Below are 12,780 nucleotides of genomic sequence, written 5' to 3' on the forward strand. Positions count from 1 at the left end.
TTTAAACACTCGTTCTCTCCTCACCTTTACTTTCTCGCTATCTCTTTCGCTTCGTTTTTTAGGAACTTGTGGTGATGTTCATGAGTGCCGATGTTCTCTGCTGCCCCCAGAGGTCATTGTTTCTCATCCTCTGACACTTATAGCACAACACCATGTTCATTCTCTCTCCCTCAGGGGCAATCACTATGACCCTTGTGGCACACCTCTCTGTGCTTTTGACAGCTTTCTCTAGGAAGACCTTGATGGGTCATCTGCAGGTCACTGTCTGTCACCTGTCTGAACATCCACTCCCACACAGTGGCTTCACATTGCTTCTGGTTTAATCCATGACCCCAACTCCAAAACATGTCATCGCCATCCTCCAGCTTGTTCCTGGAACTGCCAATCCCCCAGCAGTTCCCCCATCCCTCATTTCTCTTCCCCCAAAATATCTCATCAGAGCACACATGACTGAGCCGGAAAGGACATTGTTATTAAATGATAATGACTTATACATTAGTGCCTCATAGCCTATCAGTTAAGCAGCAGCACTATGCTTTCTCATTTCCCTGTCATTGTCATTATTGATATTTGCTTATGCATCACCAAGCATCACAGGTGTGAGGGAGGGAGTTGGGAGGGAAGTGGTACAGATAGACGAGAGTGCTTCCCTTAAAGTCAATGAGATGGGCTTTATGTTTATTTATAGAGGCAGGCGAGGCAAACCGGCAGTCAGGCCATTAACTTCATCAAAGGGATGGCTTTCAGTCAATGGCTACATCGAGCTGAGAGGAGCCACTACACACTGGGACCCAGCCACAGCATGGCAGATAGACTGACTGAGGGATGACGGGAGAGAGGAAGAGGGTGAGAGAGAAGAGGGAGAGGGATGAGAGTGACTCCCATTTTCGTGTTTCTTTCTCTCTATGGCTGTCTTGTGTGTGGCATGTCACATACATACAGACATACACACACACACATACAGACATACACACACACACACACACACACACAGACATACACACACACACACACACACACACACACACACACATATACACACACACACACATACATACATACATACATACATACATACATACATACATACATACATACATACATACATGACTTCTCTATAGGAAGTCATTCTATGGGACACTTTCACTTCCTCTGAGTAGGCTGTCGTGTGTGTGTGTGTGTGTGTGTGTGTGTGTGTGTGTGTGTGTGTGTGTGTGTGTGTGTGTGTGTGTGTGTGTGTGTGTGTGTGTGTGTGTGTGTGTGTGTGTGTGTGTGTGTGTGTGTGTGTGTGTGTGTGTGTGTGTGTGTGTGTGTGAGAGTCAGTGCATGTGTTCTAAGGTGTGAAGAATCAGAGCAGGTCCAGTTCAAGTGTTCAACAGTCTGATGGCTTGTAGATAGAAACTGTCTCTGAGCCTGTTGGTATCAGATCTCATGCTCCGGTACCATCTGCCAAACGGTAAGAGAGTGAACAGCTCATGACAGGGGTGTGTGGGGACCTTGATGATGCTGCGGGCTTTCCTCAAGCACTGTTTCGAGTAGATATCCTCAAGTGTGTGTGTGTCAAGTGTGTGTGTGTCAAGGGTGTGTGTGCCTACCTGTATGTGTGTGTACATCTGTGTGTTTATGAGAGAGAAAGTGTTTTGACAGTGTGTGCCTGGTCTGACATGGCTGTGAGCCATTCTGAAGGTGACCTAGGGTAGCCTCTGAGTCAGAGCTTCAGACTGACACAACCTCACTGAATCAGTCACTGACAGGAAGAGGTTGGAGGCAACATGGACGCTCCGGCTGTTCTGCTGGGTCACTCCTCTCACTACTGTTTGTCTATAAACTTTACCTGTTTGTTATGGTTATTCAGCCTCTCTAGTAGGGCTGGGGAATATTTAAAATCTATTTTATTCATTCAAATGTATGTTTTTGCACGATATTCCAAATGCCTGTATCTCAAGAATGGAGTTTTTTTTGTATTTTTCGTTTTTATGGGTGTTTAAGTACGCTTGTTCTCATGTTGTGTTTTTGATCTTGTCTCCTTTGCGCCTTCTGTGCTGTGTGCACCGTCCCATTTACACGCATTGGGCTTATTTTGGACAGATTTAGCCAGTAGTGAAACCTCTCGCGTCGCCTCTTCCTCTCTGTTTACACACACCAAGCCCCTCCCCCTGCCCCTCACACCAACAAAATTGAGAGATCACTTCTTCCTCTCTGTTTACACACACCAAGCCCCTCCCCCTGCCCCTCACACCAACAAAGTTGAGAGATCACTTCTTCCTCTCTGACAAGCGGTTTCAACTCGCTATTTGCATTTGAGGTTTGGTCCAACAGAATTGGTCATATGGACACATTGAGACATTATTTTATTGTAATAGGGGATAAGTTAACCTTTAACGATACCATTTTTATGTCTCATCTATTCAAATTGTGCACAGAGCAGACACTTCTAACATTGATTCTTAAAAATTCATGCTCAATTTGTCATTACCACGTACTGCTAGCAGCGTTTTAGCCAAATACTGTTATACTAGCTAGTCTGTGTTTTATAAATGTGCAATAATCATAAAACACAATTATATAAGCAATTGGACAAAAATTGAGATATGATTTCTAACCCATATCGCCCAGCCTTACTCCCTAGGGTTGCAAAATTCCGGGATCTTTCAATAAATTCCCTGGTTTTCCAGAAATCCTGTTTGGAGGATTCTGGATTTCCTGCTTATTCCCTCCTGATTACAGAATCCTCTAACTGGGATTTCATGAAAACCAGGACATTTATTGTAAGTTCCCATTTTGCAACCCTAATCCTCCCTCCCTCTCACTCTCATGATACAAAGCCTGTGACATAGTTTAGTTCCACTTCCTGTTCCCTGTTCTGTGAAGCAGCTGTGCCTCTGTTTCTCTCCATGGGTGTTCTTCTCCATGTGGCCTGATGCTATTCATGAACAACATGCTTCTGTTGTAACATGATACATACAACGACTGCTGTGCGTCAATGTTTCCCTGTTTAGGACAAAAGACAAGAATAGCTATTGATTCTCTTAGCTTTTATTATTAGGTGTAATTAACTATGTATGACTGCTGTTTCAGTGACTGATTTGAAAGCTTTTTGTGGTTTCCTGGTTGTGATATCTTGGCCTTTGACCGTTTTCACTCAGCTGTGCTCTCTACATCCTCCTGTGCCTCTCACCTCTCCCCAAATGAACACACACCGGTTGCATCACGGCCTGTTGCGGGAAATGCTCCATCCATGACTGCAAGGCCCTTCAGCAGGTGGTGAAGATGGCCCAGTACAGTGCATTCGGAAAGTATTCAGAACCCTTGACTTTCTACACATTTTGTTATGTTACAGTCGTATTCTAAAATGTCTTAAATCCCCTCATCAATCTAAGTATTCAGACCCTTTACTCAGTACTTTGTTGAAGTACCTTTGGCAGCGACTACAGCCTCAAGTCTTCTTGGCTATGACGCTACAAGCTTGGCACACCTGTATTTGGGGAGTTTCTCCCATTCTTCTCTGCAGATTCTCTCAAGCTCTGTCAGGTTGGATGGGGAGCGTCGCTGCACAGCTATTTTCAGGTCTCTCCAGAGATTGCTTGATTGGGTTCAAGTCCGGGCTCTGGCTGGGCCACTCAAGGACATTCAGAGACTCGAAGCCACTCCTGCATTGTCTTGGCTGTGTGCTTGGGGTCGTTGTCTGGTTGGAAGGTGAACCTTCGCCCCAGTCTGAGGTCCTGAGCGCTCTGAAGCAGGTTTTCTCTCTGTACTTTGGTCTGTTCATCTTTCCCTCGATTCTGACTAGTCTACCAGTCCCTGTCACTGAAAACCATCCCCACAGCATGATGCTGCCACCACCATGCTTCACCATAGGGATGGTGCCAGGTTTCCTCCAGACGTGTTGCGTGGCGTTCAGGCCAAAGAGTTCAATTTTGGTTTCATCAGACCAGAGAATCTTGTTTCTCATGGTCAGAGTCCTTTAGGTGACTTTTGGCACCAGTGACTTCCGTCTGGCCACTCTACCATAAAGGCCTGATTGGTGGAGGGCTGCAGAGATGGTTGTCCTTCTGGAAGGTTCTCCCATCTCCACAGAGAAACACCTCCCTGACCAAGGCCCTTCTCCCCCAATTGCTCTCATTCTTGGTGGTTCCAAACTTCTTTACATTTTAGAATGATGGAGGCCACTGTGTTCTTGGGGACCTTCAACGCTGCAGAAATGTTTTGTTACCCTTCCCCAGATCTGTGCCTCGACACAATCCTGTCTCGGAGTTCTACGGACAAATCCTTTGACCTCATCAAGTTGTAGAAACATCTCAAGTAGGAGAAATGGAAACTGGATGTACCTGAGCTCAATTTCGAGTCTCATAGAGTCTCATAGAGTCTCAAAGGGTCTGAATACTTACAGTGCCTTGCGAAAGTATTCAGCCCCCTTGAACTCTGCGACCTTTTGCCACATTTCAGGCTTCAATCATAAAGATATAAAACTGTATTTTTTTGTGAAGAATCAACAACAAGTGGGACACAATCATGAAGTGGAACGACATTTATTGGATATTTCAAACTTTTTTAACAAATCAAAAACTGAAAAAGTGGGCGTGCAAAATTATTCAGCCCCTTTACTTTCAGTGCAGCAAACTCTCTCCAGAAGTTCAGTGAGGATCTCTGAATGATCCAATGTTGACCTAAATGACTAATGATGATAAATACAATCCACCTGTGTGTAATCAAGTCTCCGTATAAATGCACCTGCACTGTGATAGTCTCAGAGGTCCGTTAAAAGCGCAGAGAGCATCATGAAGAACAAGGAACACACCAGGCAGGTCCGAGATACTGTTGTGAAGAAGTTTAAAGCCGGATTTGGATACAAAAAGATTTCCCAAGCTTTAAACATCCCAAGGAGCACTGTGCAAGCAATAATATTGAAATGGAAGGAGTATCAGACCACTGCAAATCTACCAAGACCTGGCCGTCCCTCTAAACTTTCAGCTCATACAAGGAGAAGACTGATCAGAGATGCAGCCAAGAGGCCCATGATCAATCTGGATGAACTGCAGAGATCTACAGCTGAGGTGGGAGACTCTGTCCATAGGACAACAATCAGTCGTATATTGCACAAATCTGGCCTTTATGGAAGAGTGGCAAGAAGAAAGTCATTTCTTAAAGATATCCATAAAAAGTGTCATTTAAAGTTTGCCACAAGCCACCTGGGAGACACACCAAACATGTGGAAGAAGGTGCTCTGGTCAGATGAAACCAAAATTGAACTTTTTGGCAACAATGCAAAACGTTATGTTTGGCGTAAAAGCAACACAGCTTATCACCCTGAACACACCATCCCCACTGTCAAACATGGTGGTGGCAGCATCATGGTTTGGGTCTGCTTTTCTTCAGCAGGGACAGGGAAGATGTTTAAAATTGATGGGAAGATGGATGGAGCCAAATACAGGACCATTCTGGAAGAAAACCTGATGGAGTCTGCAAAAGACCTGAGACTGGGACGGAGATTTGTCTTCCAACAAGACAATGATCCAAAACATAAAGCAAAATCTACAATGGAATGGTTCAAAAATAAACATATCCAGGTGTTAGAATGGCCAAGTCAAAGTCCAGACCTGAATCCAATCGAGAATCTGTGGAAAGAACTGAAAACTGCTGTTCACAAATGCTCTCCATCCAACCTCACTGAGCTCGAGCTGTTTTGCAAGGAGGAATGGGAAAAAATGTCAGTCTCTCGATGTGCAAAACTGATAGAGACATACCCCAAGCGACTTACAGCTGTAATCGCAGCAAAAGGTGGCGCTACAAAGTATTAACTTAAGGGGGCTGAATAATTTTGCACGCCCAATTTTTCAGTTTTTATTTGTTAAAAAAGTTTGAAATATCCAATAAATGTCGTTCCACTTCATGATTGTGTCCCACTTGTTGTTGATTCTTCACAAAAAAATACAGTTTTATATCTTTATGTTTGAAGCCTGAAATGTGGCAAAAGGTCGCAAAGTTCAAGGGGGCCGAATACTTTCGCAAGGCACTGTATGTAAATAAGGTATCAAAAAAAATCTAAAAACCTGTTTTTGTTTTGTCATTATGGGGTATTGTGTGTAGATTGTTGAGGAAAAAAATACATGTAATCCATTTTAGAATAAGGCTGTAACGTAACAAAATGTGGAAAAGGTCAAGGGGTCTGAATACTTTCCGAATGCGCTGTACATCACCGTGCTCCCACCCATCCAGGATATCTACTCGAAACAGTGCACACACACATATATATACATTAATTCTACACACACATCACAACTGCTTCTACCAGACTCTTGTTATGATTGCCAAATACTGCACAATTTAAACACTTGCCCCCGAATCCTCCCTTCCCCAAAACACGTGTAAATATTGGACTCTGAATTGTACCTTCCTGTATTATACTTATACTAAAATGTTTATTCTATTCTACTGAGCCATTTACTTTATGTTCCTGTTCTTATCTTTTCTTATTTGTTATTGTTGTATTGTCCAGAAGGAACCTGCAGGTAACAATTTCTTTGGTATATACCAGGTGTAACCTGTACATATGACTAATGAAACCTGAAACACACACAGCATCTGGCAGCGTGTTTGATGTGATCAGTGTCTATCACAGCAGCCTGTCGCTATGCTAAGAGCAGCCAACAGCAGGAAGCAAAGTGGCATTGCTCACTCGCTTACAAAACCACACCACTCTCCTCTGTGTGTGTGTTTCTGTAGTGTTACTGTTAGTTTCTCGCTCTCTCTCTAGGCTAGAGAGCAGAACAGGAAGCAGTGGGGTGGGGCTGTGTCTCTCTCTCTCTCTTCCTACCTCTTCCTTGCTCACTCGCTTCAGATTGAGTCTCTTTTGATTATTCCTGGCGGGAAGGAAGCACATCCCGGATTTGAGGAGGCAGGAATAGCTCTCTGTACTTTGAGTGGCGGTTCTGGTGTGAGAGTGTGTAACGGGGCAGAGAGGAGAGGTTGGGCAACACAGAGAGAGAGCCAGGGTGGGCCATGGCCAGTGAGGGAGCTTTGGCGGACTGCCCAGGGGAGCACACTGCTGCAGACCTCCCCACTCACACTGAACAGGACCAGGGGGACGCAGAGTCTTTGGTAGGCACAGTCTGTCTGGGCACCATACAACATGGCTGCCTTCCACACTACAGTGTGTTTGTGAGTTTCCTCTCTGCTTTCTGCTTCATGTTCACTTCCTTCTCAGTCCATGCCATTTCTGATGACTCATGTCGGAGCTGCTTTTAGTATTGTCGCATTGTTTTCAGACCCATCTGAGTGGAGAACTGCCTCTATTCAATTTCTCGGTATTGTTCCGCTGGAGGGCATTGCTAAATGGCTATAAATGTATAGTAGTGAGTCACATGGTTAATGTTCCGGCCCTTTCCTCCTTCCTCTTCTCTCCTCTGTGCCGCTGTTGCTCACGTCCTGCCTCAGTATTACTGGCTGTTCATTTTAAGACGAGTGTGTGTGTCAAACTAGTGTGTTGTGTGTGTGTGTCTCAGCTCTGCTCAACAAGTGGGTGTTCTTCCTGTCTTAGTCCTACCAAGGCTCTATTCCTCCCTCATCTTTCTCTCTCCTTGTATGTTCTCTACCTCCATCTCTAGGTGATTTTGGTGTAGAGAAGGACAGGGCAGGGAGCACAATGAAGCAACAGCCTTGGTGTTGTTTGGACAGTAACACCACGCTCCAGCTGACTGGGCCATTTGTCCCACAATTTGTGATCGCGTTGATACCAACAGTACTATTTCACCTCTATATCTAACGCTGTGTTCCTTCACAACAAATAGCCAAGCATTTCAGTGAGCCGTTTGACACAACATTAGGCCATCAGGTCCGCTATGAGAAATATTCCCAGATTACCATGACTACTCTGCACTGTTGTTGTGGAAGGTTTCCTGTTTAATAGCCTGTGTAAGTAGCCCTCGAAGGCCCAGTAGCTGGGCTTGGCCACGAGGGCTGGCTTGGCTTGCCTGCAGCCTGCTGTATTGTATTGTATTGCAGATGGATTATGGTTCTAATGAGAGTCTGCCTGGTAGGAGCCGGGCTCTGTTCTGTTATGCCTGGCGTGGTGCTGAACAGGCCAATAGGGACGCTGCTGTAATCAGATCTGCAGGCTGGAGCCAGGGCCGGGTCTCTGAGTGGCCTACAGCAGTCAGTCAGTCGTTATGAGAGGGGAGGGACTGGGACTGCTCTGTCTGTCTGTCTCCATGTTGTAGGATCTGGGCTCTGTTCAACTCTAATAATGGTGCTGTCTCTGTTTGATTGTTGCTGATGTCTGCTGTTGGGGATTTACTGTGATAGTGTTGCATGCCGGTGTGTGTGTGTGTGTGTGTGTGTGTGTGTGTGTGTGTGTGTGTGTGTGTGTGTGTGTGTGTGTGTGTGTGCATGCATGCAAGTGTGCTTATATGCATGCAATGCCGTTACATGCATGTACAGTGGGGAGAACAAGTATATGATACACTGCCGATTTTGCAGGTTTTCCTACTTACAAAGCATGTAGAGGTCTGTAATTTTTATCATAGGTACACTTCAACTGTGAGAAAAAATCACATTGTATGATTTTTAAGTAATTCATTTGCATTTTATTGCATGACATAAGTATATGATACATCAGAAAAGCAGAACTTAATATTTGGTACAGAAACCTGTGTTTGCAATTACAGAGATCATAAGTTTCCTGTAGTTCTTGACCAGGTTTGCACACACTGCAGCAGGGATTTTGGCCCACTCCTCCATACAGACCTTCTCCAGATCCTTCAGGTTTCGGGGCTGTCGCTGGGCAATATGGACTTTCAGCTTCATCCAAAGATTTTCTATTGGGTTCAGGTCTGGAGACTGGCTAGGCCACTCCAGGACCTTGAGATGCTTCTTACGGAGCCACTCCTTAGTTGCCCTGGCTGTGTGTTTCGGGTCGTTGTCATGCTGGAAGACCCAGCCATGACCCATCTTCAATGCTCTTACTGAGGGAAGGAGGTTGTTGGCCAAGGTCTTGCAATACATGGCCCCATCCATCCTCCCCTCAATACGGTGCAGTCGTCCTGTCCCCTTTGCAGAAAAGCATCCCCAAAGAATGATGTTTCCACCTCCATGCTTCATGGTTGGGATGGTGTTCTTGGGGTTGTACCCATCCTTCTTCTTCCTCCAAACACAGCGAGTGGAGTTTAGACCAAAAAGCTCTATTTTTGTCTCATCAGACCACATGACCTTCTCCCATTCCTCCTCTGGATCATCCAGATGGTCATTGGCAAACTTCAGATGGGCCTGGACATGCGCTGGCTTGAGCAGGGGGACCTTGCGTGCACTGCAGGATTTTAATCCATGACGGCGTAGTGTGTTACTAATGGCTTTCTTTGAGACTGTGGTCCCAGCTCTCTTCAGGTCATTGACCAGGTCCTGCCGTGTAGTTCTGGGCTGATCCCTCACCTTCCTCATGATCATTGATGCCCCACGAGGTGAGATCATGCATGGAGCCCCAGACCGAGGGTGAACTCGTCATCTTGAACTTTTTCCATTTTCTAATAATTGCGCCAACAGTTGTTGCCTTCTCACCAAGTTGCTTAACTATTGTCCTGTAGCCCATCCCAGCCTTGTGCAGGTCTACAATTTTATCCCTGATGTCCTTACACCCTCTCTGGTCTTGGCCATTGTGGAGAGGTTGGAGTTTGTTTGATTGAGTGTGTGGACAGGTGTCGTTTATACAGGTAACGAGTTCAAACAGGTGCAGTTAATACAGGTAATGAGTGGAGAACAGGAGGGCTTCTTAAACAAAAACTAACAGGTCTGTGAGAGCCGGAATTCTTACTGGTTGGTAGGTGATCAAATACGTATGTCATGCAATAAAATGCAAATTAATTACTTAAAAATCATACAATGTGATTTTTTCTCACAGTTGAAGTGTACCTATGATAAAAATGACAGACCTCTACATGCTTTGTAAGTAGGAAAACCAGCAAAATCAGCAGTGTATCAAATACTTGTTCTCCCCACTGTATGTCTGTATTTGTGCCTAATGTCTATCACACTGTCATGTGTGTTTGTGTGCTGTATCTGTTTCTGTGTGGCTGGCTGAGAGCTGGCGTGCTGACAGCGTGTCTGTGTGTATCAGTGGCTCTGAGCAGGAACAAGCCCTGATAAATTTGAGTCTCTATTAATGCTGCCCTAATCTGCTCTGATCTGGTTACCATCAGGAGGGGATGTGAGCACTCAGGCCTTGACTCATTTAACGTCTCAGTCTCACTCTGCTGCTCTTAGAGACTCAGTTCTCTGAAGGGAAGCACTCACCTCATTTTTTTAAAGTCCCTGACTCCGTCTGTCCCTTTCTGTTGATGTCTTGGCCTCTGTTATATCTACTCTAGCCATGGATCTACAGTACGTTTACTCTTTGCTGCGCTGCAGTCACACAGGATGAGCTGAAAGGTTGGGCTCTTTGGTTTGGGCACCTGCCTCTGGGACCCATTGGAAACGCATTAGCCTGCTCGTTCTCTCTCTCTCTCTCTCTCTCTCTCTCTCTCTCTCTCTCTCTCTCTCTCTCTCTCTCTCTCTCTCTCTCTCTCTTTCTCTCTCTCTCTCTCTCTCTCTCTCTCTCTCTCTCTCTCTCTCTCTCTCTCTCTTTCTCTCTTTCTCTCTTTCTCTCTTTCTCTCTTTCTCTCTTCTCTCTCTCTCTCTCTCTCTCTCTCTCTCTCTCTCTCTCTCTCTTTCTCTCTTTCTCTTTCTCTTTCTCTCTCTCTCTTTCTCTCTTTCTCTTTCTCTTTCTCTCTCTCTCTCTCTCTTTCTCTTTCTCTCTCTCTCTCTCTCTCTCTCTCTCTCTCTCTCTCTCGGGTTAGTGTAATGTAATATCTTACTCTTTCCAGTTCTACAGTGAAGGTCTGGTCTCTCTCTCTCTCTCTTTTCCCTATACAGATAAATGCTCCTCTCTCTCCTAATATTTTCTGCCAGTTTAGTGCTGCTCAGTTAAACCTTCTGACCTACAGGGCTGTGTATGAGACATCTGATGTCAAAGGTGAACACAACCTAGTCCCCTGCACCTCCACTCCTCCAAAACCCCTAATTAGGCCCTTTTCCCTGAGAGGGGTTTTGCATCGAATTGGAAATACGGCAGACCTTTGTTTATCGTCTCTCTGCTATCACCCCAGTATCATCTTGGCACAATACATGTCGCAATGTATTTGACCGATGCTAATCTATTATCCATTCTCTCTCCCCCTCTCCTCTTCCTCTCCCCCTCTCCTCTTCCTCCCCCCCTGTCAGAGTGACCCAGGTGGGCTGTCACTGCTGGAGCAGCTGGGTCTGGACCAGAGCTCAGACTTCTCTGACTCCAGCATTCAGCAGCAGCTGGACGGAGCGAGGGACCACATCCGCCGGGAGATCAGGTTAGCACTACTATTTAATTACTCGTTTACTATTCAATCATTTCTATGATGTATTGATGAACTACTCATTGTGTGATACTACAACTTATGAAAAGTCCCTGTGATTTGACTGGATCAGGAAGGAGCTGAAGATCAAGGAAGGAGCAGATAACCTGAGGAGAGCCACCACAGACAAGAAGAATGCCCAGCAGGTGGACAGCCAGCTTCGCAGCTCCAACCGCAGACTGGACAGCCTGCACTCTAAGTTACAGGAGCTGGACGCTTACATTGTGGTCAAAGGAGGGGACGACAACAACACAGGTATCACTGACGGGGATGGAACTATGAAGCGAATGGAGTGTAGCCTTGTACCATTGGATGGATTCAACCAAAAGTTGTAATGTAGAAACATGTTGGCCGTTGTTAATGATTATAATAACTGTCAGTTAAAACCATGACCTTTGACCCTCAGATGCCCCCAAGTCTCCCGGGGCGCGCAGCCGCTCGGCCAATCAGGACCGGATCACGGCTCTGGAGCGCCAGCTCAACATCGAGCTCAAGTGCAAACAGGGAGCCGAAAACATGATCCCCATTTATGCCAATGGAGTCACCAAGGTACTGGACCACCTAACCCCTCTAATATGTACATCTACTGTAGCCTATGTACAATACAACCAGCCCCTCCACAATCTCTCTTTCTCACTCTTCTGAGTTCATGTCGCTAGTCAGATCATCTCCCAGCCTGATTCTTCTCTGAGTAGTGAAGGTTAGTCAGGGGTGTGTATTTGTGAGCTGTCTGCTATTTCACTGTCCTCACTGTACGGTGTCGCTTGTAGGACAAGAAGATGCATCAGACGGCCCAGCAGATGCTGCAGGACAGCAAGACCAAGATCGACATCATCCGCATGCAGATCCGCAAGGCCATGCAGGCCACTGAGCAGACTGAAGATATCCAGGGTAAATATCTGTCTGTCTGTCTCTGTCTCTGCCTGCCTGCCTGCCTACTTGCCTGCCTGCTTGTCTGTCTGTCTGTCTGTCTGTCTCTTCATCCCCCTTTGTCTGTCTGTCTCTAATCTGTACATCTATCGTTAAATGTTTTATGAAGTGTGGGTAATAGATAAATGCCCTCCACAGAAGTGCAGAGTGGACATTATTATAACCTACTCCACTCCATACAATCACACTCACACACACACCCGGGCTCACTTCCACACAGAGCGCAGGTTAAGGCCTTAACGATGTTCCTGCATCCCCATGATGTTGCCCAACAGCAAAAAGTCATGCTTCATTTACCCGAGGTTAGAGACAGAGGGAAAAGGGGAGAGAGAGAAAGATAAGGAAACAAATAGTAAGATATGTAAAGAGGGGAGAGAGAACGAGAAAGAGAGTGAGAAGATGGGAAAAGCACAGGAAGTAAAGAGGCAGATTTAGG

The 12,780-nt window shown here is 45.7% G+C and overlaps 1 protein-coding gene across 3 annotated transcripts in view; it reads left to right on the forward strand.

Moving 5' to 3' along the window:
* Positions 1-12,780, forward strand: part of LOC110486506 (serine/threonine-protein kinase N1) — a 46,576-nt gene that overhangs the window by 20,662 nt on the left and 13,134 nt on the right. Inside the window, exons 1-5 of one of the 3 annotated variants that reach the window (XM_036941225.1) lie at positions 713-846; positions 11,248-11,369; positions 11,488-11,669; positions 11,821-11,963; positions 12,185-12,305. In XM_036941225.1, the coding sequence (XP_036797120.1) occupies positions 826-846; positions 11,248-11,369; positions 11,488-11,669; positions 11,821-11,963; positions 12,185-12,305 (589 nt within the window). In that variant the 5' untranslated portion in view covers positions 713-825. Of the gene's footprint in view, positions 1-712; positions 847-6,726; positions 7,099-11,247; positions 11,370-11,487; positions 11,670-11,820; positions 11,964-12,184; positions 12,306-12,780 lie in introns of those variants that run through there. The other 2 variants (XM_021558148.2, XM_021558149.2) reach the window with 2 other exon arrangements.

Source organism: Oncorhynchus mykiss, chromosome 13 (assembly GCF_013265735.2).
Source record: "Oncorhynchus mykiss isolate Arlee chromosome 13, USDA_OmykA_1.1, whole genome shotgun sequence".
Classification (NCBI taxonomy): domain Eukaryota; kingdom Metazoa; phylum Chordata; class Actinopteri; order Salmoniformes; family Salmonidae; genus Oncorhynchus; species Oncorhynchus mykiss.